This window comes from Lontra canadensis, unplaced genomic scaffold, assembly GCF_010015895.1.
Source record: "Lontra canadensis isolate GAN:19392208 unplaced genomic scaffold, GSC_riverotter_1.0 scaffold24, whole genome shotgun sequence".
Lineage (NCBI taxonomy): Eukaryota > Metazoa > Chordata > Mammalia > Carnivora > Mustelidae > Lontra > Lontra canadensis.
In genome coordinates, this window is record NW_022631018.1 from 21,741,405 (window position 1) to 21,765,767 (window position 24,363).

A 24,363-nucleotide genomic window follows, 5' to 3' on the forward strand; every position below is an offset into this window, starting at 1 on the left:
CCTGGCAAGTGATGTTGCTTCCGGCCGGCTCCCTGCACTCGTTCAGAAGAACCATACATGGCTGGTTCTCTTGCATCTGTTTTTCCTTCTCTTCTCCTGTTTTTGTTTTTTTTAAAGATTTTATTTATTCATTTGACAGAGACAGAGAGGGAGGGAACACAAACAGGGGGAGTGGGAGAGGGAGAAGCAGGCTCCCCGCCGAGCAGGGAGCCGGATGTGGGGCTCGATCCCAAGACCCGGGGTTCATGACCTGAGCCGAAGGCAGACGCCCAATGACTGAGCCACCCAGGCGCCCCCTTCTCCTTTTTTATTTAGTGTGAAGTATACAACAGCTGTTGTTTTCAAAGAAAAAATCTTTTTCCTCATCTTTTCTTTTCTTTTTCTGAAGATTGTGTTTGTTTATTTGAGAAACAGAGAGAGAGCATGAGTGGGGGAGGGCAAGGGAAGAGAGCAGAGGAAGCAGGAGAAGCAGACTCCCTGCTGAACCCAAAGCCTCCTTGAGCCTGATATGGGGCTCAATATGGGGCTTGATCCCAGGACCCTGAGATCATGACTGAACTCAGGTCAGACCCTTACCAGATGGATCCGCCCCAACACCCCTTTCCCCATCTCCCCTTTAATCAAAGAAAGTGGGTTGAATGGGTTTTGGAGTTCTTGAATATGATACCATATTTCACAGGAATGGTAGAGGCCATAAAGAGAACTTCCTCCCTTGGGTCGCCTGGTCAGTAATTCACTCATCCTTCTGTACTAACCATGTGAAGACTGGTCACCTTTCCTGGACTCATCCTTCTACCTCTCTGTGCAAACTGTTTAGTCCTGCTTCCTCTGATCTCCCTTTGTCCTCAGTCTTCCTTGGCTAGAACCTTCCCTTCAGCCAAAACGCAACAACAGTAAAACAAAACACAACTATGCTCAGGCCCACCCCTTCCTAGAACAAAATCTCCCCTCGACTGCCTGCCTTTCCTTCAGGGCCGTTTTCCCACATGAGCCCTCCACTCCATTCTCTGTAATACTGTTTCCTCCCTGACCCTCTCTAACGTAAGTCCGCTAAAATGACTCTCAGAAAACGTCACTCATGACTCTGAGATGCCAGAACCCATGGTTTCTTTCCAGTTCTTTTCCTACTCGACGTTACGAGGATGCTTAGTGATCCCCCTTGAAGCTCTTCACTGCTTTCCCCAGTGCCACTTCCCTTGGTGAATGGAGGTGAAGGAAGCAGGAGGAACTTAGAGAAAACTGTTCCCCGAAGCTTGGCTCCATGTGCAAGGAGCGACAGGGAGGTTCTAGAAGGGAAAGAGGGGCTTAAATATATTTTGGACTTTTACAAACAAGAATACAGTGACTTGAGTATCCAGTAGAAAAGGGGAGGGTAATCACGTCGGAGGGAGAGTAATGGCCGGCGCCAGACTCAGAAGTAGGACGTGACGCGATTCAAGAGTTGGGCGGACTCAGCTTGAGGAAGAAGAGGGGTCACCTTCAGGGAAGATAGCAAGGCAGCAGACAGTAAGGTTACCACTAAAACCCAGTTTGTCATTGTGGGCGGGAAGTTGAAGGATCTCCTGTCCTCTGTTGGAGTCTCTTCGTGCTCAGAGCTCTGGTTCCAAGCTTAGTATGGACAGCAGATACTGAAGAAATATTTAACTAAATTAAACTGTAGCTGTGCAAAGGGAAAACGAGCTGGGAAACACACTCACTAGGCCTGGAAAAAAGAGGACTCAGACAGGTGTTTGGAGCCTTACCTGTGTGGCTTTTGCCAAGTTAACTGAATTTGAATGTCTGGGCCATGTAAGCCACTGTGCCGAGAACCGTAAGTGTTAGGCCAGGGCCAGGCTGGAGACTATCTTATGGGCAGGAGGGACTTATTGATAGTTTTTGGAGAGGAGAGTATGTGATCAGAACCCTTTGAGTGGGGGCGCCTGGGTGGTTCAGTAGGTGAAGCGGCCGCCTCCCGCTCAGGTCATGGTCCCGGGGTCCTAGGATCCCCTTGCTGAGCAGGAAGCCTGCTTTGCCCTCTCCCTCTGCCCGCTGCTCCCCAGGCTTGTGCTCTCTATCAAATAAATTAGTAAAATCTTTTTACAGTAATCTTTTGAGATTATTAGCTTTTGTAGAAATTTCCTGATTCAACCTCGTTAATTAGAAGTAGACCTTGATCATTAATTTACTTAAAACTTCACCTCTCTACCGACGCCTGTGTTTCTCATGTCACGTTTGTTTTCTGTGAACTCTGAGGCATTTTCACACCATTTTAAAGCAGCTTCTTCCGGAACTCCCAAAGTTACTTAACTATGAATCCTGGAAAGGCAAGGACTGTGGAGGTCACACTGTTCAAGTGGAGTCCTAGGACTCCACAGTCCTCTGTCCCTCTTGATGTCCGTCTGAGGCTGATGCAGCGCGGCGAGTCGGGGTGAAGCCTGTGAAGCTCTGGGTTCGGGCACCTGTGACCAACTCTGTGACCGACTCTGTGACCTGCCCCGTTCCCAGCCTGGGTCTGGGTCACTGGCACCTTTCCCCTGGTTCCGGCTCTTGGCGGGGGTGATTCCAGCTGAGCCCTGCACGAATGAGTCATGTGACACTTCTACAGCATGAGCCCAGAAGTCACTGTAATTGTGGGTGGGGGCGAGGCCATAGGACTGGGGGTCGGGAGGGGTCCCTGCATCGAGGTTTGCAGCCATGTGGACAAGTGCAGGGACTGGGCTCATTTTCCGGATTCCAGGCTGGGGCTTCGAAATGGCGAGTGTCAACTCTGAGTGTTTTCAAGGAAGGGTATGAAACGTTTGCCCCTGAAGGGGTTCTCAACTAGTACAACACTGGGCTTCCCTGTGTTCTGTAACTCATATGCACCCGAGCACAGGGGATGGGATTAGCAGACTTTATGTTGTCCTTTTCAACTCCAAAGCCGCATGAAATTGGGTACATGCTGTGCTACCTTCCTGGGACCGCAAGGTAGGAGGCCCCTTACCCCACGTCACTGCTGGGACCCAGGCCATTGGGCTGACAGAGGAGCTAACCAGCAGCTCAGGCAGCGCTCATGTGTTTGTCCATGTGAGGGAAGGTATTTGGTTTGCATTTATGAAAACATCCCTTTGTTTTCCCTTAATTCCAAGGAAACAGAAAGGGAGGCAAATAAATACTCCAGACCATTCATTGCAGCAAGAGGTCTTATTAGGTTAAATAACTGAGGAGACTTATCCTGGGCACAGGCATTTGTAGCCATGTGATGCCAGCAAACAAATCACCCAAGCAAGGCACCATGGCAACAAATGCAGCACACACTGTGACCACGTGGCCAGCACTCTTTTGGGCTCCTGGGCATCCCCGGCAGGTGGGAAGAGCCAGTGGGGGCTTCCTTCAGGAGCTAGGACCAAGGGTAGCAGCCAGAAGAGAGAGAGAGCTCAGCTAGTCCTGCCGGTTGTGGTCAGGAGTCACAAATGGTGTAGACATTGGAACTATTTCAGGAGTGGGGGCGGTTCTGAACCTGCTCTGTGCAAGGTGGTAGAGAAAGCTTTGGTTCAAGAGTCCAGAGCCCTGAGTTCTAACCCCAGGGGCACCACCCAATAATTGACTGACCTTGAGCAAGCCATCCTCCCACCCCCACATCCCAGGCTTTGTAAGTATCTCTAAATTGAAGATTGAACAGTGTGACCTCCACAGTCCTGTGCAGAGTGAACACAGAAGCAAACAACACGCTCCAGGCACAAGATCAGCATAAACTCCAGCACTGGGGGTTTGCTGAAAGCAGTAAGAAAACTGCAGGTAGAAAGATAAAGTAGGGAAAGGGGGTTCGGTCTCAGAGATCCTGTTTCCCCATTGCCAATAGGTAACAAATTACTGCAGACTTCATAGCTCAGAACAACACAAATTTATTATCTTGCAGTTCTTGAGGTCACAGGTCCAAAATAAGTTTCACTGGGTTAAAATCAAGGTGTTGACAGAGCTCTCCCCCTCTGGGGGACAGTCATCTCCTTGCCTTTTCCCGTTACCGGAGGCAGGCTGCATGTGCGAGCTCGTGGCCCCTTCCTCCGGTTCAGATCCAGCAGGGCTGTGAGCTCAGCTTTGCCTGTATCCCGTTTATAAGGATGCTGGATGACATTTCCCTCGGGATAATAATCTCGAAAACTCTATCATTTCAAATTTCTTTTAGTCACACCTGCAGAGCTCCATTGGCCACCCCACGTAGCGTATTCACAGGTCCCAGGAGTAAAGATGCGGACATCTCTGCTGGGCCATTATTCTGCCTACCATATCTACCAAACAAAACCTCCCGCAGTGTCCTCATGTCAAAGAAGGGTACCCTCCTGCCCCCGCTCCCCAGCAAGAACATCACCAGCCATCCACAGCAACTTGGTCTCCCTCACCCACCACCCGTATGCCATCCGTCAAGCCCTGACGTTTCATCTTCTAATAGCCCTCTAGCATGTTCTCATCATCACCTTACACTACGTCACCACATCACCCGCCTGTAGCCCTCTGTTCTCTCAGCACCTACTCTGAGTTCTCCCTAGCTCATCCTCCACCAGTGCCCCCAGAGATTTAAAACCCCAAATCTGGTCCATGTCTCACCCCTGCTTAAAACTCTTAATTGGCTTCCAGATACACTTAGAGGTAAAACTCAAAGATGTAGAAGGCTCTACATGATGGGGCTTCTGATCGTGCCTTCAGCCTCATGTTCTGCCTTTCTCTCTTACCTGTTGAACTTGACCTTCACTGTGGCCAGCTGTCAGTTTTTGAATAGGCCAAGTTTTCTGGTGCCACAGGCCCTTGGCACATGCTCATCCCACTCCTTGAAATGTCCCTGCCCATGACTTTGCCTCTTGGCCTTTGGACTTCAGTTAAAGCATTGCTTCCTCAAGGAAGCATGTCCAACCCCCGAGCTCCTCCCTTTCTCCAAGATTGGACACAATCACTCTGTCAGATGCTCTTCCATGTAAGCTGTGCTTTTCTCTCATAATACTTTCCGCAGATTGTAATTAAACGTTTGTGTGATGGTTTGTTAAAATCTGTCCTTCCTATTTTTTTGTAAGCTCTGCGAGGGCATCTATTTTAGTCACCATTACAGTTCTGTAAGTGGGGGCCCGATTAACGTGACCATCAGCCCTGCAAACAAATGCTGGTTGAACTCTGTGACTGCTGCCCCTTTCTCCTCAAGCTCCCGCGGTCTCTGCTGGGGAGAAGCAAACCGCACAGGGTTTACAGGTGGCTGGGAAATGAGAGCAGTCAACTTTTATGGCAAAAGTCACAAACATTTAATTTTGGGAAATTCTCATTTATGATTCTGCCGAAGCCTGACTCAAATATCACCTCCTCCCATAACCCCTCAAACAGAACTGGCCCTTCATCCTCTCCACACCTATAGCACTTTGCCCACATCTCAGCGGTGGCTCCTACCGTACGTTTGCCCCCAGATGAGCTTGCGAGCTCTTCGAGGACAGGGTCAGGGTCTTATTTATCCTTGTGGCTGCAGGACTCAGCACACCTGTCATGTAGGACTTGAGACGTCACTCTTGATATCTGCCCGTCTCACCTGTCATCCCACGGTGTCCTGCATTGAAGTAACTGGTCACGTTGTTTACCCCGTCGCTCAGATAAAACACCACAGGATCACCCTTGGCTTCCCTCTCTCAGAGGCCACGTCAGCCCACCAGCAAATCCAGCCGGCTCTGCCTTCAGAATCTGGAACCCAGTGTCTTCTCCCCACCTACCCGCCGCGCGTGTGGCTTCTCTGTGCCACCTGCTGCCGTTTCTGGTCCCATCACTACGCACACTGTTCTCCACACAGCAGCTAGGGGCTCCTTTTTTCCCCCGCAGAATGAACTTTTAAAACCATGTCTGTCTGCGGCACAAAGCCCTAGCAATTTTCCATTTCATTCAGAAGATAATCCAAATTCCTTACCAAAGCCCGTGAAGCGCCACGTGACCCGCCCCTCCCTCATCTGCTCGCATGCCGCCTGCACTCTTCCTTTCTGTTCTTTGGACGCACCACTCCTGCCTCAGGGACTCTGAACTCACCTCAGGACCAGCGTACCCTGTGACTTTCCCCCTATCCTCCCTTTATTGAGGTCTCTGAGATTCCCCCCTCAGGGAGATCTAACGGAGCCAGTCACCTTCCCTCAAATCATCCTGCACAACTGAAAGTGAACACCTTTCTTCTCTTGGCCAAAGACAGTAATCTGCAAGGAATGACAGGGGTCAGGACGGGGTAGACATGATCAGTACTATTCCTTCTCTCTCTTGACTTGTTTTGAGCCCATGCCAAACATTTCTACCTTCTTGTCCTGTCCTGACTGCATGCAATGTCGAGACAAGGGGCCGGCAAACCCTTCTAGATCAAAGACAAGCAGGCCAGCCTCAGGGCCAAGGGGGATTGACAGCCATCTCTCATGCGGTTCTGTGTTTCTCCATGCTTAGCAGCTCTGTCTTTGGTATTCCTGAACACAGATATATTATAAATACTTGTTTCTGTAGGACTTCTTGGGCCTACCTTGTATGCTGAAGTTGGAGACATCATGAAAGTTCACTTTAAGAATAAGGCAGACAAGCCCGTAAGCATCCATCCTCAAGGAATTAAATACAGTAAATTCTCAGAAGGTAAGAGTAATTTAATATTCCTCTGGCAGTGGAAAACATACAACTCTAATACCGGCGTCAGACATTTAAAACCAGATTGTTAACCACATGTTAGAGAAATCTCCTTTCCTTCGAGGGGTGACTATGAAAGTTGTTGCCTTTGTAAGTCTCAGGGAGGAAAAGGAACAAAATCCAGAGTCGTCTGGACCTCAGGTGTTTACCAGGTTCTTGCTCTTTAACAGCTGGATGGGAAAATTGCCTAATCTTTCGGAATTCCAACATATTCACGTGTAAATGAGAACAGCAATACATGCACATTTCAAAGTGGGTTAAAGCAGGGGGCGTCCACAGACTTCTCTGTGAGAAGCCAGGTAGTAAGTATGTTGGCTTTGGGATCTCTGTTGTAACTGCTCAACTCTTCCTTTCAATACAAACACCATCACAAACAATGTGCAAGTGAATGAGTGTGGCTGTGTCCCGATAAAACTTTATTTACAAAAACAGACAGCTGGCTGGATGTAGCCCAAGAACTGTAGTTTGAAACAGTGGCATTGGACTAATGTGGCACGGGTGGCCTGACACAGGAAGCGTGCTTCATAAGTGGTATTTGGTGGTGGCGGTGGTGGTGGCGATCGAAATCTTATCACAATTTTAGACGAAGTGAAATGGTTAAGAACTTACGCTTTGAAGGCAGACATACGTTCAAATTCCAGATGCGTCACCTCTGGTCTATGAGCATAACCTCTCTGAGCTTCAGTCCTTTCGTGTATAAAATGTGAAGAGTTACACCCACCCCATAAGATTGCTTTGAGGATTAAAATGAGACTGTTCAGGTAGTATCTGAAATAGGATTCCTGGAACATGGGAAGCCCTCAGTAAATCATGATGATGACGATGGCAACGACGGCAAAGGTCACAAAGATGAAGGTGGCAGAAGTGACCACATCAGCCACGAGACAGTAAGTACTGTTGACAACCTTGCTCGGATTATTTCCATCACGATGATGTTCAGACCACAACAAGCACAGCGGAGTTCTCTTAGGAGCTGATATCAGAAAATTGTAGCCATATTGTACTAGGTATTAGTATAATAACACTTTTAAATAACTTCAGTCCTTTCATGACTCACGAATTTTCTTTCTCCCGTATGTTCCAGCCGTCATACCTTTGAAGGGGGGCAATTGAGTAGGAAAGTGGTTTACAGTGCAGGTTCTGGAAGTAGACTGCTCAGTGCAAATCTTGGCTTACGCTTATTAGCTGTGTGACTTTTGAGAAGCTGCCTAACCTCTCTGTGCCTCATCTCTCTCTGTAAAATGAGACTAAGAATCATACTACCTCATATAGGTTTATTGTTATGAAATCTCTGGATAAGGCCTAGCATATAATGAACACTTGACAGATATTAGACGTGATAGTGAAGTTGATTTTTCAGTTAAAATGTATTCAAATTATGTTACATCTCAATTAAAATTTTTAAGTGTGTTCAGATAACACACCTCCTTATCTGGTAATTTGTGGATTACACAGTGCGTTTTACATTTATTATTTCTTATGTAAATCAGTAGTCGAACTCATTCCAACTAACACATACAGGACTGGTAATAGGTTAATGAACTACCCTTCCCTGGAGTATTTGCATCAGCCCTTAATCTTTGGCTTGAGAAAGAACAATGAGCATTAACTGAAATGTCAGACATCTTTAAGGGCCAATTTGGCAAGACTCCGAATGAGGCAGAATGTGCAGGATTCTCTCCTTTCTTCCTAAAATCATACAGTGGCATAACAAACAGCCATTTAACCTACTTATGAGGCTTCCGGACAACTACATTGAGAATTCAGCAATGTCATGCCGGAGGGAGGAACCCCCAAATGTCCCATCCAGGTTCCGTTTCAAATGTGGGAGGAGGTAAGGTTCATGGACTTTGTATTCTATCTGGGCTGTTTGCATAGGGAATGGACCTTGCAACATCATCCCCCTTTCTTTACTGTTTATTTGTTCCTATACTGCCCCCAGCCAGTTGTCTGTGAGCAACTGTTTAAGATGCTCCCACCACTTCCACTGGTCACCTCATTATTGCCCCTAGTTGCCTAAATCCGAGAAAGGTAAATACAGATTGGTGGGGAAAGTGAAATTTTATTTTGGAAATGAGAGACAAACTCAATCTATTTAAGATCGACCTATTTTCATCAGTTAGAAGGGAAAGACAGCCATGGAAAGAATGCTGACTTCAGAGCCAGAATGACCTGGCTTTAAATTTGGGCAATTTGGGGCAACTTTCTTTACCACTAGCCTTTAGTTTTACATCTGTGACACGGGCATAGCGATTCCTCCCATCGAAGGTTATGGCTGGGACCAGTCATAATATGTGTCAAGTTCTGGCCCCATGGTTGATGCATGACCATGTTACCTGCTGTTGGTGTGGTTATTTCGTGGCTCGTCATCGTGACTGCATTAAAATTTGTTCTCAGTAGCTTAGATTAAAGAAAGTCCCTGGCCTTGGATAGTCCTCATCATTTTACTTGTACTTGAACGAAATAAAACTCTCTCTTAGAATTGAGATGTCCAAATGAACTAAAATTGAACAGAAAACCTCAGTTACCCAGAGCACAGAGGAATGAGTCATTTTGAATTATTATATTTTCCAGATAGTTTGGAATTTACTTCTTAAATGTCTAAGATTTTTTTTAAACACTTTGGAGATGTATTTCCCAGACTCTTTAAAACAGAAGATGAGAAGTAAAACTCCAATCTCTTTCTAAGCCATTATTTCTAATCTACTGTGAGATTGTACAGACACCCACGGATATTAGAATTATGTACAGTCTCAGTAGGCAGACTTGAAACAGACTTGAAAATTATTGTCTGTGATATTGTCTATCGGTAAAGACCCTGAGCTTTCATTCGTGGGTTTTGTTTTTTAATATCTATTTTGGTTGGCCAGAAGTCGTGTTGCCTTGAGTGAAAGTCTCATGCTGGCCATTCATCCATAAATCGGCAGTGCCTGATACAAAAGCAAGCTTGTAGCTCAGTGTCGCCAAACCACTCCCACTTGCACCATTCTCCAGGCATGACTGGGAGACTAGTACTTAGGGCAAGGACGAGTAACCCATTTGATGGGCTGGACAAATCATGATTTGCAAAAATGCTCACAAGAACATTTCCTTTAGGCATGTGTTTGATAGGAATATATTCTGAAACCGGGAAATAAAATATCTGCAGCTATACCTGATCACTTAAAAACTTTCTATCACTAAGAGTTTCAATTTGAGGCTAAAATTTCAGAAGCTAGCTTGAACACACAGAACCGTTTCTAATATGCACTGTTGAGCAACTTTTGTTCTTCAGTAAGATTTCTGTAGCTTTTTTGGTCAATTAACTTTAAAAGTTTGCTTCAGAGGGAATCTTAATAGTATTTGTTTATTTGCTTTATGTAGTCACTTAAATGTGTGAGTTGCATGATGAGTATTTTATCACAAAATTAGTTTTATAATATTCAGCTGTCTGCTAGTGATCCAACTCAGAATAGAAATGATAGAGAGACAGACAGACAGATAGATGAGATGCATTTTCCATCAGATATTTTTTTTACATTTGGTGTTGCCAAATTCTCCATATGAAAACTTAGTGTTTTGGATTTTTCCAAAACATTCCAATGCTTATGTGGGCAGTGGTGTTTCACTTTTCATCCGAATATTTTGGCACTTCTTTGAGTATATGATAAATACCCAAAACAAACTGTAGTGGCTGATATAATTCTCATAAATGTCAGAAATGTGAACTCCCCTTCAAGAGAGACTTGCACTCCCCATGCAGTGGAATCCGTTTCCTTAGAAAACATCGGCATTCTACTTTGCCCGTTAAATAAATTACAGCTTCTGAAAGAAGGCTCCTAGTCTTTGAATGTACACTGATGTACACCCTAAGTTAATTAAATGGAGAGGAAAAGGGTTGTTAAAAAAAAATGAGTAACAAGGGAGGATCTCAAGAATGAGCACCCTAGTGGGTAACCGAAGTGGGTCTTTACGTAACTTCACTTTCCCAAAGCTTATACGTAGCATTTTACATTAAAAAAAAATACTGAGAACCTTTTGGCTAATAATTGGTTCATCATGATCAGTAAACAAATTGCAACACTGACTATGGGCAGAGCAGGCAGTGAACAAACTTGAGTAAATATAAAACGGAGGGTTACCCTTGGTGTGAAGAATTCATTCTCGCACAAAGCTGAACAGGGACTTCTTGTGCTCTAGCACAGTAGTCTTTCCTGTCTGTTTCTCCCCTCTTCAGTTAAGAGCTTAAACTTTTATTTCGATTACAAAGTCAAAGTCAGATTCACCAAAAATGTGTTTCATAAATGCTTCCTTTAAGTAGCTGCTTGTATTTCATGCTTCATATTACGTAGGTTGTGAAATCAAAGCTACCACATGCCTCTTTTATTCTAGACTAAATGTAGGATAAAATACTTTAAAGTTAAAAGAATAAAAACACTGATTAAATTATCCCAAGATTACCTCATAAGTAATCCTCACTCAGCATAATTAGAGAATCTTTCCCCATGCACATTTGTTCACTATTTCTTTCAAGATGCTCATTATCCACCTTTTAAGTTATATGGTGAACATAATCAAAACCATTCATTCAATTATTTTATTTTTTAATATTTTATGTATTTATTTGACGGAGAGAGAGAGATCACAAGTAGGCAGAGAAGCAGGCAGAGAGAGGGGGGGAAGCAGGCTCCCTGCTGAACAGAGAGCCCGATGCGGGGTCTCAATCCCAGGACCCTGAGATCATGACCTGAGCCGAAGGCAGAGGCTTAACCCACTGAGCCACCCAGGTGCCCTCATTCAATTATTTTAAGTTTATCTCGTATGTAACTTCGTATTCTTATTCATGTCAAATGAATATGAAATTCTCAATAATTTACTTTGGTCAACCAGACAGACACTTAAAAACCATTGTTTGTTCAAATAAAACTGAATATGAAACCCTGATCATTTAAAAATAAATTGGATAGCATTCAAAAATCAGTCACATTGCTATATCTACAATGTGTTAAAGTCTTTTAGGGTGATTCTTAGATATTGATATTGTTTGGTTCATATTATGATGTACAATGTGTTCTAATTGTGGCTTCTCCACTGAAGTGACCCTAAAAGAAATCTAGAGGGGAAACCAGTCACAACCAAGACACCAGCATGTACCCTCCTGTTAACTGAGCTGTGAGCCCCTCAGGTCTTACAGACTTCTTTGTATTTGTGTCTAGGAACCACCCTCAGCCCGGAACATGATCATGGCGATGATGATGATGATTTCTGGACTGAGGGACTGAGGAGTGGATTAGGGAGTAGAGCCTACACATTGTTTCCCCTTTGATCTGAAATTTATTAATTTTGCTGGTGATTATGAGCAATCTTATTACCAGTTTTTGCCACTTTTAGAGTAGATAAGTCACCACCTCTAATCTTTCTCACACGTGTTGACAGAACTCAAGGGCACTTAGATACACCTTATCAGAAGTACAGCACAAAGGAGAGAGGTTGTATCAGTTCTAAATTGGCTGAAAAAGAAAATAGTCAACATACTAAAATGTATTGTGACAGGCCGCCATAACATTGGTCAGGAGCCAGACATTTTACATATGTTTTTAGTCCTCATTACCCATCAAAAATGATCATATTATTGCTAGAGAAAACATTATATTGTTACAAACAAGAAAAGTGAGGCTAAAAGGGAGGTTGAAGAAACTCCCAAATTCACAGAGGCAGCAAGTGATTCAATCAAGAAATTTCAATTCTGGACTCTCTCACAATCCAGAGAGAGAAAGTATCATTAATTATATAATCTCATAAATATTTAATTAAAAATGTGTATGTATGATATTTACATCTAACTGTATTCATAAATACATGTAATATTCACCAGGGAATGGGGGAACTGCATTTAGGCTGATGTCTGAAGGATGCACATGCATTTATCCAGAGAAAGAGAGGAAGGACTTCAGAAGTTACTTCTCGGTCTACAAAGAATATTACTTTTTGTCCTTTTGAGAGCTTCTGAAGGCAATGGAAAGAATGCCACTTTCTACTATAGGAATTTCCTGTGAGGCTTTAACAGCTGGAACAGTAGACGCATCATGTCCAGAAACACCATTTTCTAACTTCATGAGGCCAAGAATCAGGAACATTGAATAAGGGCCATCGTGCTTGGTTAGAGTTAGCTCTAGTCAACAACTTGCCATGCCAGGTCCAGTCAGTAGACAAGAGGGCAACTCTCCTTATCAGACCTGTTTGTCCTTTGCTTCTATAATTATTTTGTAACTTCCCAGAGATTATCCTTCCTGTTTATTAGCAGAGACTCTTCCTTAAACACTCTTTTTTTCTTTTTCATTTAGACTGAAATAATATTATTACTGTCGGGAAATTGTTCAAACTTTTAAAATTTCTCAACTCCTGGGGGCACCTGGATGGCCCAGTCGTTATGTGGCTGCCATTGGCTCAGGTCATGATCCCAGGGTCCTGGAATTGAGCCCTGCATCAGGCTCCCTGCTCAGCGGGAAGCCTGCTTCTCCCTCTCCCACCCCCTGCTTGTGTTCCCTCTCTTGCTGTGTCTCTCTCTGTCAAATAAATAAATAAAATATTAAAAAAAAATTTCTCTACACCTTAATATTCAGACCCTTTTTTACTTCTTTAAAGATTTTATTAATTTATTTGACAGAATGAGAGCACAAGCAGGCAGAGTGGCAGGCAGAGGGAGAGGGGGAAGCAGACACCCCACTGAGAAGGGAGCCTGATGAGGGTCTCCATCCCTGGACCCTGGAATCATGACCTGAGTCAAAGGTAGCCACTTAAGCCACTGAACCACCCAGGTGCCCCCAGATCCTTTTTTAATATTCAGATCCTTTTCATCATCTGAGTGAAATTTCAGCCCATAGTCCATTTGGTTATCAATGTCAAGCTATCTTTGAGGGCAAAAAAAAAGATACAGTGTAATCCCATGTTAAGCTTTTCACTAGCACAAGTGTCACAACACAGATGCCTACAGCATTCAGGAGGCTAAGTCAATGAAAAAATATGTCCTTTAGGGACTGGGGACCACCGAGTCATTGTCTTATCTAAAGGAGGTAGCCAGGATTCAGGGCAGCAAATTCTATGCAGAAATTTGGTCACAAGAACAACATTTTAGTGTTGTTATTGTTGTTTAAGAAAAGACAGCAACTCAGATTCTTATATAGTATCTCCATAATGTTAATGTTGGCATGTAATTTGTTGTAATACCATGCATTCCTAATCACCTGTGAGCTAAGACATGATAACCTTGATTCTAGCCCACAGGATCTTAAGTCTTAGAAATTCAGCATATACTTGGTGAGCACCTTCTCCATGCCAGGCACTGTGAAATGTACCAGAGATATTAGCCAGATATAAACCAGCACCTGCCTTTGAGTTGCTCACTTTCTGGTGACAGAAACGTGCATGATGTAAATTGCTATTATTTAGTAGGAGAAAATGAACTAAATCATCCAGTGCCACACATACTTAATTATAAATTATCACAGGTTCTGTAAAAGAAAAAATAGGTAGCACAATTAGAGATCAGGAAAGAGGTAAGCTTGTATTTAAGGTGACATCTAAAGGATGAGCACATATTTACCCGAAAGAAAGACAAAGAGGGAGAATACTCCAGGCCAAGGCAGTGCTATCTGCAAAGACCTGAGGTTGGACGGAGCTTGGCTTGTTTGGGGAACTAAAAGGTGGCCCAAGAGAGTGTTACATAGTATCAAGGGGAAAAGTCATACACAATGAGAACGGAGAGAGAAGTGGGGTAGATCACATATGGACTTGTGGTCCATGTTAAGAATTTTGTGAAAGAAGAAGCTGTGGTTAGGATTTTAAACAAGAGTATGGCAAAGTAAGATCCAAAGTCTAAAGGCATCATTCTGTATACAAGTTGGGAAATTGATTGGGAGGGTAGTCTTGTACCAGAATCCCAGTGACCAGTTAATAGGCTAATTCTGGAGTCTAGTTTTATCCTAGGGTGATGGCATTAGAGACACAGAGAAGAGTGCAGACTTGGAGGTAGTAGGTAGCTGTTGGAGTACAAAATGTGCACAGCTTAGGGGTATGGAAGGAGATGACACTGGATAGGTAGACTGGGAAAATTCATAAATGACTTCAGCTGCCATGGTAACAAACTTGGACTTCATCTTATGGGTAAAGCAATGTTCTTGAAAGTTTTGTCGAATGAATTAATACAGCTGGATTTGTGTTGAGCAAATAGTAACCAGACACGGTCTCCTGTCAAGATTTTATGGTCCAGCCATAACTAGTATTCTTTTCCATATGCCATCAGTGTAATCACCATCAATAAATCGTCAGCTTCTAAGAGCATTAAAGTCTATCTTTGTTTCCTATCTGTAAGGCTGATATTACAACTGTCATTTCAAGTTTGGTTTTATTCATTCCCATTCATATAAAGAAGGTGTTCTGTCCGATGAAGATAAGTCAGTGAATCTAGATATATCTACTCAACTCTTCTATCTTATGGCTTCCATGCTCAGAACCCCATGCAGTACATGATGCATGTTGCTGCTGTGCCCAAATGCCTCGTTGATGATGGAAGCTTGTGCCTTGTTTCACACTCCCATCTGGAGAGCCCAAACATGCTGATGCTGTGCAAGCTCACATGAGTGTGAGTAGACCAGACTCGTCCTGATAATGTGCAGTTAGCTGCAACAGTAGCTAATATTCTGCAAAATGAAATAATCCGTATAGGAATTCAGCAGCTCAGCTTTGGCTTCCGGAAATGAGGGATTGTATCTACCCTTTTGCTTAACAATGAGACAGACATACAGACAAAACATATGGAATAGCAGTTTTCAGACACTGAACAACAGACGATGCAAGAGAATGCTCCATTGGAGGAGAATAACAAATGAGGTGGGTCTGTGTGTACCCAGGCTCACTGCATGGAGAGAGTTTCCAGGACAGCACGATGAGGGTGAACCCAAGCAGAATTCAATAGTCCTTTGAGTTAAAGAAACAGAGTTTAGACTTTTGGTAGGCCAAAGAGGCTGGATTTGCAGGATGGAATCCTCAAGAGGATGGTACAGACACAGAGAAGGAGTTCTTAAGAATCTACACAGAGGAGAGTATTGAAAGTATGGAAAATACCTCCAGAAAGAAACAGGCAGAACAGTCCCTGGACCACACACAGAGAAATAGTTTATGTTCCCATCATTAAACGAGGAAAGACCTAACAAGCGGGCACTGAGTAGAGGTAAGTCAACAGAAGGCACAGAAATTAGATAAAATTAGTCCAGACTGCAGACTACTCAGAAGGTGACAAAACTTTAAAAACAAGACTTGAAAGTATCCAAACAATTCCACATCTCTTCACTGTGTGCCAGTGTAACATATTAGTTACAAGAATGCAACAAAATCCAGAAACCAATATGTAAAACTCACAACGCTAATAAAAATTAACAAGCATTAGAAGGAGCAGAAAATGTACTACCCGTAGCCAAGAAAAAACTTAATCAATAGAAACAGACCCAGAGGGCGCCTGGGTGGCTCAGTGGTTAAAGCCTCTGCCTTCGGCTCAGGTCATGGTCCCGCGGTCCTGGGATCGAGCCTCACGTCGGGCTCTCTGCTCAGCGGGGAGCCTGCCTTCTCCTCTCTCTCTCTCTGCCTGCCTCTCTGCCTGCTTATGATCTGTCTGTCAAATAAATAAAAATCTTTTTAAAAAAAGAAAGAAAGAAAGAAACAGACCCAGAGATAAATGATAGACCTGGCCGGCAAAGACATTCAGACAGCTATTATCAATATTCTCCTTATGTTCAGAGCATGATGAGGAGAGAGATGGAAGACATGAGAACACACAAATGGAAACTCTACAGATGAATATAACGGCTGCAACGGGGAGTGCACCAGATGAGCTTAACAGCGGATATTATACATAACGATGGAAACTACCCAGATGAATCATGAAGATAAGAGAGACTGAACAAAATGAACAAGACATTGGTATTCTATGGGACGATATCCACTGATGTTACATATGTGAAATTGGAATCCTAGAATGGGGAGGAACAGAAGAAATATCTGAAAACATCAAAGCTGAAAATTTTCCAAATGTGGTAACGGCTATAAACCTACAATGGTTTGACAAAACCAAGAAGAAGGAACATGAAGAAAACCCTTACCAAAGCACATCATGATCAAGTTACTAAAGACTGTGATGAAGAGAAAATGTTAAAAGTTGTCAGACCAAAAAAAAAAAAAGAAAAGAAAAGACCCAGAAATGAAAATAAGAGTGACAGCAGACATCAGTGGAAACAATACAAGCCAGGAGATAATTAGGGATATCTTTAAAGTACTGGTGTGCAGTGGGGGAGGGCATTTTGTCCCCTTAGTATTCTGTACCACAAATATCCATTTAAAATGAAGAAAAAAGAAAGACTGTCTCAAGCATAGAAATAAGAAGTAATTTCCCATTTGCAGTCCAGAAAAACACATGAAAGGAAGTCTTTTAGTCAGGAAAAAAAAATGATATTAAAAGACTATTTGGATCCACAAGAAGGAATAAAAGGCTTCAGAAATGGGTAAACATAGAGAAAGTTTTTCCTCATTTTTAATCTGTTGAAAAGACAATCATCTAAACTTCAAGGCAAAAATCACAATAATTTATTAGGGGTGTAGTATATATGCAGAAGTAAACTGTATGCATGATGAACAGTAGCACAAAGACCAGGAGAGATGGAAATATACTATTGCAAGTGTCTTACAAGTGAAATGGCATCATATTATTTGAAGGTAGACTCTGATAAGTTAAAGTCATATATTGTAAACCAAAGGCACCACTAATAAAACAAAGAAAAGCTAATAAAATAATAGTGGAGATAAAAAGAGATACTTGATTAATCTAAAAGAAAGCAAGAAAGAAAAGAAAAAGAAAAAGAAATAGAAAACAAGAGGAAGACGGTAGATTTAAACTCAGCCATATCAGTGATTATATTATAAGCAAACGGAAAGAATACTGCAACTAAGAGATTGTAAGCCCGGATTAAAAGAATTACCTTACTATATGCTGAATTTGAGAAATCCACTTTAAAGACAAGGACAGGAAAAGGCAGAAGATGGAAAAAGATACACCACACTAACATGAGTAACACAAGAGGGTATATAATATATTGTTCCACTTCCATGACCTCAGAGGACAGAGGAAAGTAGTGGCAGACAGCAGATCGGGAGCTGCTGGCCCAGAGAGCAGGGGGAGGTTCTAACTGGAAATGGCACAAGGCAACTTCCCAGAGCGATAAAACTGTTCTGTACCATCATTATGATGGTAGCCATTCCACTGTACACATCTGTCAAAACGCAGCAAGCATTGTACTTAAAACTGGTGGATTTTATTGTACGTAACTTCAATAAAGATGATGAAAGGAAGAGAGTGGGGAGGCAGAAAAAGAGAGGAAGGGGGAAGAATAGAGAAGAAAAGGAACAGGAAAAGAGAATAGGAGTGAGGAATTAGTCATTTGTTTTAAAAAAGCACAATCACTTCAGTAAGAACGGTTTCTGCAAACCCTTCACCCCATCCGTGTAAAACATCTGAGCCCTTTTTTCCAATCCTTTTTGTCCGCCCATGTCTCCACTCTGATGGTCTCCCCTTTGACGTCAAATTTATCAAGCTGTTGTACCAAACAGAAGGTAAATGCATCCCCAAGAGAAATTCCTGCACCAGCTGATGACAGTGAAACTCACCTGATTAAACGAGGCATGGCTCACACATTCGCTGTCCATGACACTGACCTCTCCCTTCCTGACCTCACTTGCTCCATCTCTAGCCACATCTTCTTCTTGTTGTTGAAGTTCCACCCAAGTCTTTTCTCTCCATCTTCCACATCTCAATTCCCTCTCTCCACTAAGGAAGACCAACTTCTACATCCTCCTCGTCTCCCACCAGTCAGGACAGCCAGAGTATATGTGGGACTGTTAACGGTGGGTCTTCAGACACACAGGGGACAGGAGGCGGACATCTAAACATCACATGGTAGACACATTTCATAATCACAGTAGCGACCAGATGGCATAAGGGAGCTGGACTCCAAGACTCTGGGGATCGTTGGGGTGATCACAAGGTGGGGGGGTGGTAAAGTGAAAAAATAGGGCTGGGGTTGTCAGAGGTGGGAAAGAAGATATGAAATACAGAAGAAAAACAAAACAACATAGAAAAAGCTCTGAGTGTACTCACATCCAATGCTAACAGGCAATTAAATGAAAGAGATCTTGTCAAGCACTATAGAGAAAATAGAAATAAAACCCATTCTCCTATCTTGAGGTGATTTTCTGATCAATAGTGATTCAACTCTCTGATGATACCTAAATACTAATCATTTAGATACCCTAGAAAATCAACTTTCTAAACCTTACCAAATATACAAGTAGCTTTCTGATTCACTTCAAATCACCAAAGACCAAAGCCCTTATAATTGCATAGACATAGAAGTGGGTATATGTGAATTTTTCCAAATAATGAAGGTTCACTATTGAAAGGCATATATACCTCTATAGAGATGTTATGTTCCCCCAGATTTGAGGATGATAAAAAGTTGTCCTCAGTGACTATCCAGTTGTTTTCATGGCTCTTCTTCTCCAGGTGCTTCTTACTCTGACCACACATTCCTGGTGGAGAAGATGGATGATGCCATAGCTCCGGGCCAGGAATATACGTACGAGTGGAAGATCAGTGAGGACAGCGGACCCACACACGATGACCCTCCGTGCCTTACACACATCTATTACTCCTATGAAAATTTGATACAGGACTTCAACTCTGGGCTGATTGGACCTCTGCTCATTTGTAAGAAAGGTAAGGGAAAAAAAGAGAGCACAACAACTAAGATTGAAATGGTAAGGTATACTATAATGAAATGAGGATTGGGAGAATCTTGGAACCTTTCTGTAAATCAAAGGGAGAAGCACAGAAACCAGATCCTTGCTTCACATTGGTATTTGAGGGTTGGAATATTCCTGTTTCTTCTAATCCTTCCTTTTTCTCAGTCCTGGGAGACTCTCCCAAGTAAATCCCTGTCTGAGAGTATGTTCTGATACCAGGTCCATAAGATCTCTAACATTTACCTCAAGGCCAAGTCTTTTTGAAAGTATACATCCTATATATTGCTGAGAGTACTTGGAAAGAACTTTAACATATGACCCAGCAATCGCACTACTGGTATTTACCCTAAAGATACAAATACAGGTATCCGAAGGGGCACGTGCACCCGAATGTTTAGAGCAGCAATGTCCACAATAGCCAAACTATGGAAAGAACCTAGATGTCCACCAACAGATTAATGGATAAAGAAGATATGGTATATATACACATAATGGAATACTATGCAGCCATCAAAAAGATGAAACCTTGCCATTTGCAGCGACATGGATGGAACTAGAGGGTATTATGCTGAGCAAAATAAGTGAATCAAAGAAAGAGAATTATATGATCTCACTGATATGAGGAATTTGAGAAACAAGACAGAGCATCATAGGGGAAGGGAGGGAAAAATGAGAAGACAAAACCAGAGAGGAAGACAAAGCACAAAAGACTCTTAATCTCAGGGAACAAACTGAGGGTTGCTGGGGGCTGGGGGGATAGGGATGGGTGGCTGGGGGATGGACATTGGGGAGGGTATGTGCTATGGTGAGTGCTGTGACGTGTAAGCCTGATGATTCACAGACCTGTACCCCTAAAGCAAATAATTAATTATATGGTAATTAAAAACATAACCACAATAAACTACTCTGTGGGAAATGATGTGATAGACCCGCCCCCTGTCCATACATACGCACATACACACATATACACATTCCTAATTCATTTACTCACTGCACAAATACACATTTACATAGCCTGGTATATAAAAATACTGTGGTGGCGCTGAAAAAAATTCAAATTTATAAAAAGCTCTTACTTCATTTTACTTTCATTTACTGTCAGCTGCCTTTCTCAGCTGAGAGAATGAACTAATCTCGACTTCCACAAATTCTCTAACACTGCCTCACACGTACAAGCAAGGTGGCTGTGTGAGACTCGGAGGGTGCCTTGCCCGCTGAGCTGAAGTCCCTGTTTATTGGCCTCTTGACACTCGAGAAAATGAGTACTTTCACTAAAGCCCTGACCATCACCACAGGTATTTTCTTTGCGCCTGGTCAAGTTGACCTCTAAATCCCACTCCTCAAGGCTATGAGATGTCAGAGAAAATCCTTACTGTGGCACTAGGATTTTAGTAAGCCCCCAATCACTATTACTTGATAAAGATGCTATTTTTTAAAGATTTATTTGTTGGGTCACCTGGGTGGCTCAGTCAGTTAAACATCTGCCTCCAGCTCGGGGTGTAATCTCAGGGTCTTGAGTTTGAGCCTCTCATCAGGCTCCCTGCTCAGTGGGAAGCCTGCTTCTCCCTCTCCCACTTCTCCTCCTGCCTGTGCTCTCTCTGCCTGTCAAATAAATAAATAAAGATAAATAAATAAATAAATAGATATCTATTTATTTCTTTCTTTCAGAGAGAGAGAGTGTGTGTGTGCATGTGAGTTGGGGGAGGAGCAGACAGCGCGGGGAGAATCTCAAGCAGAGTCTGTCTGTGTCGAGTGTGGGGCCCAATGCAGGACTCGATCTCCGGACCCCGAGATCCTGACCTGAGCCGAAATCAGGAGTCAGCTGCTTAATCAACGGAGTTACCCAGGGGCCCCAAGATGCTATTTTTTAAAATAAGAACTTCTTAAAGTTATCATCATGATTGACTGTTTGCCTTAAGTTTTTTGCTGTCTTGAGTACCTAGTGAGAGTCTTCTGTCTGGGATGCTATTAAAAAGTACGTCCTTTCTTTCATAGGCACCCTCACTGACGACGGGATTCAAAAGATGTTTGATAAACAACATGTGCTGATGTTTGCTGTGTTTGATGAAAGCAAGAGCTGGAGCCCGTCATCGTCTTTAATGTACACAGTCAATGGCTATGTGAACGGAACAATGCCAGGTAACATGTGGCCGGATGCCATCCAGCCACAGCGGAGTCATCAGTGCCTTTGGTCCACTGCGTTCCTTGAAGTCCTACAGAAGTTGACCAAACTCATACACGCTATTTTTCTTTTCTTTTCTTTTTTTTAAGATTTTTATTTGACAGACAGAGATCACAAGTAGGCAGAAAGGCCGGCAGCGGGGGCGGGGGAACAGGCTTCCTGCTGAGCAGAGAGCCCGATGTGGGGCTCGACCCCAGGATGCTGGGATCATGACCTGAGCTGAAGGCAGAGGCTTTAACCCACTGAGCCACCCAGGTGCCCCCATACACACTGTTTTTCAACTCCCAGTCAGAAAGATAACGTAATCTACTTAAGTTGTTCTCAAGATCCCACCATCTGTTCTTTGTTTTGTTTTGGGTTTGGGCTTTTTTTTTTTTTTTTAAGATTTTATTTATTTATTTGGCAGACAGAGACCACAAATAGGCAGAGAGGCAGGCGGAGAGAGAGAGGAGGAAGCAGGCTCTCCGCCAAGCAGAGAGCCCGATGCGGGGCTCAATCCCAGGACCCTGAGATCATGACCTGAGCCGAAGGCAGAGGCTTAACCCACTGAGCCACCCAGGCGCCCTTGGGTTGTTTTTTTTTTTTAATGCTGACACTATTTTATTTGACCCAATATATCCAAAATGTTATCATTTTAACTTAGGATCAATATAAACAGTTATTAGTGAGATAGTTTACATTCTTCCTCTTTATACTAAATCTCTGAAATTCAGCACACTTTACGCTGATAGCACACCTCATTCCATGTTCATCAAGCGACAACCATCTTGGACATGCAGCTCCAGACTTTGAACTAATGGTGTCTGAAAGGGTAACAGCAGCCCCCCAGGAGGGCGACTTAAGTATTTCAGGGGTCAAATATGCAGACGGAGCACACGTACAAATGCTGCCCTACTTGGACTCTTGATTCATGAGCGGCCATGAGAAGAGATCCAGGAAAGCATTTCTAGAACATTCTTCAGAAGAGTATATTGTTATCATTTGCCAAATTCATGGCTGTTCGCTTGTCAAAATATTATTTTGAGAAAAGATGCATATATGGAGAATTTTTTTCTTTTTTCAAAAATTTTTATTTAAATTCAATTAACATGTAAAGTATTATTGGTTTCAGAGGTCAGCAATTCATCAGCCTTCTACAGAGAAAGAGTGTGCAGCTAATGTATGGGATGTAGGGATGTGAGCAGGTTCCACCTTGCCCTGTGCCTCTAGGAAGACCTCCAAGATACAAGCTCAGCATTCAGTGAGTTCTGTGGTTCCTCTGCATGATGACCATGCCTTCCTTCACAGAGAAAGCCTTACAGAATACAAATTCAAGGTCAATCCCTAGCAGGAAGCATCAACAGAAAGAATGCAAGGAGTGGGGATGAGTAGATAAGGAGAAATACGCCACATACAAAAATACTGGGAGCGTTTCAAAAGGCAGTGGATGAGTAATGCCCAATGACGTGTAGGACGGTGACTCTCCATTTTCATGGAGACTCTTGTGGAAAAGCAAAATCATAGCAACTGTTAAGAGAAAGAAAAACAGGGGCTCCTGGGTGGCTCAGTTGGTTAAGCATTTGCCTTCGGCTCAGGTCATGATCCCAAGGTCTGGGATCCAGCCCCGCATCAGGGAGCCTGCTTCTCTCTCCGCCTCTGCCTGCCACTCTGCCTGCTCATGCGTGTGCGCTCGCTCTCTGACAAATAAATAAAACCTTTTAAAAAAGAGAAAGAAAAACAACAAAACTGACTCCCATCCAGACTTCTTCTTCCATCTCTCTGATAGAAATGACTTAGAACCAAACACCCTAAGGAAAAAGAATGGAAAAATGAAAACATTATTTTGTTAAATAATTTCATACTTCAGAACACTAAGTTTCTCAGAGGCCATTCTCTGTATTTGACAACTGCAACTGGCTTACTTCCTAAAGACAAAACTTATCCAAGGTTGAGATCTGGACTTCATTTTTAAATTCTATTCTATTTCATTTGGCTCTCCCTTCCCACCTGGTTTATTACAGATGTACTCAGATGACTCTGCTTGTTACTCAGAGTCCCCAAAACTTTGTCAATTGACGTCTGTCTTAGGAGATCGGAGTCAAGCCTTGCTCACATCTCTAGCTTGGTGTGGTCCTTGGTAGTTAATTACCTCAATGTGCCTATTTACAAAAACGGATTAGCCATCCATCCTTGGGCAGAGATTGTTAGGAAGTTTCTTACATATAAAAGACATTGCCAGTGCTATAATCCTTAGAGGGGAGTGGTCAAAGACACATTGTATCTGTGTCCTGGCAGAGTGAATCATTTCTGTAATTTCTGTATTTACATTTTACATTTCTGTAAATGTATAGAAGTCATACAAAAGCAAGTCCTATGCAAAAAATTAATAACTTGATCAGGTCATAGAGTTTATGAATTTATAGTCAAAAAGACTAGTTGGGACTTAAGAGAGGCAGGATAGGGGCTGTCATTAGTAGAAACAGAAAAGTTAATGCTTCACAACTGCCTCATGGAGCAAGGTAAATTAAGTAAATATGACAAATGCTAATACAGATATGTTAAATGCTTAATTCAGTGTAAGAATTTCTTTGGAGTACATAAACACTTTCGTCAAAGCCTCCTACCTTCTAGCTTCTTGTTCACAGGTTCTAGCTTCTTGTTCTCACCCATGATTTAGGAATACCCGCCAGGTTACAGTGGTCTCCTAAAAAACACAAGCCCCTCAGCCTCTCTGTAGG

General features: G+C 43.0%; 1 protein-coding gene across 1 annotated transcript in view; it reads left to right on the plus strand.

Annotated features, from left to right (window-relative positions):
• F5 (coagulation factor V) overlaps window positions 1-24,363 on the plus strand; it is a 69,226-nt gene that overhangs the window by 3,817 nt on the left and 41,046 nt on the right. Inside the window, exons 3-5 of the mRNA XM_032863028.1 lie at window positions 6,466-6,588; window positions 19,226-19,438; window positions 21,460-21,603. Of these exons, the coding sequence (XP_032718919.1) occupies window positions 6,466-6,588; window positions 19,226-19,438; window positions 21,460-21,603 (480 nt within the window). The remainder of the gene's footprint in view (window positions 1-6,465; window positions 6,589-19,225; window positions 19,439-21,459; window positions 21,604-24,363) is intronic.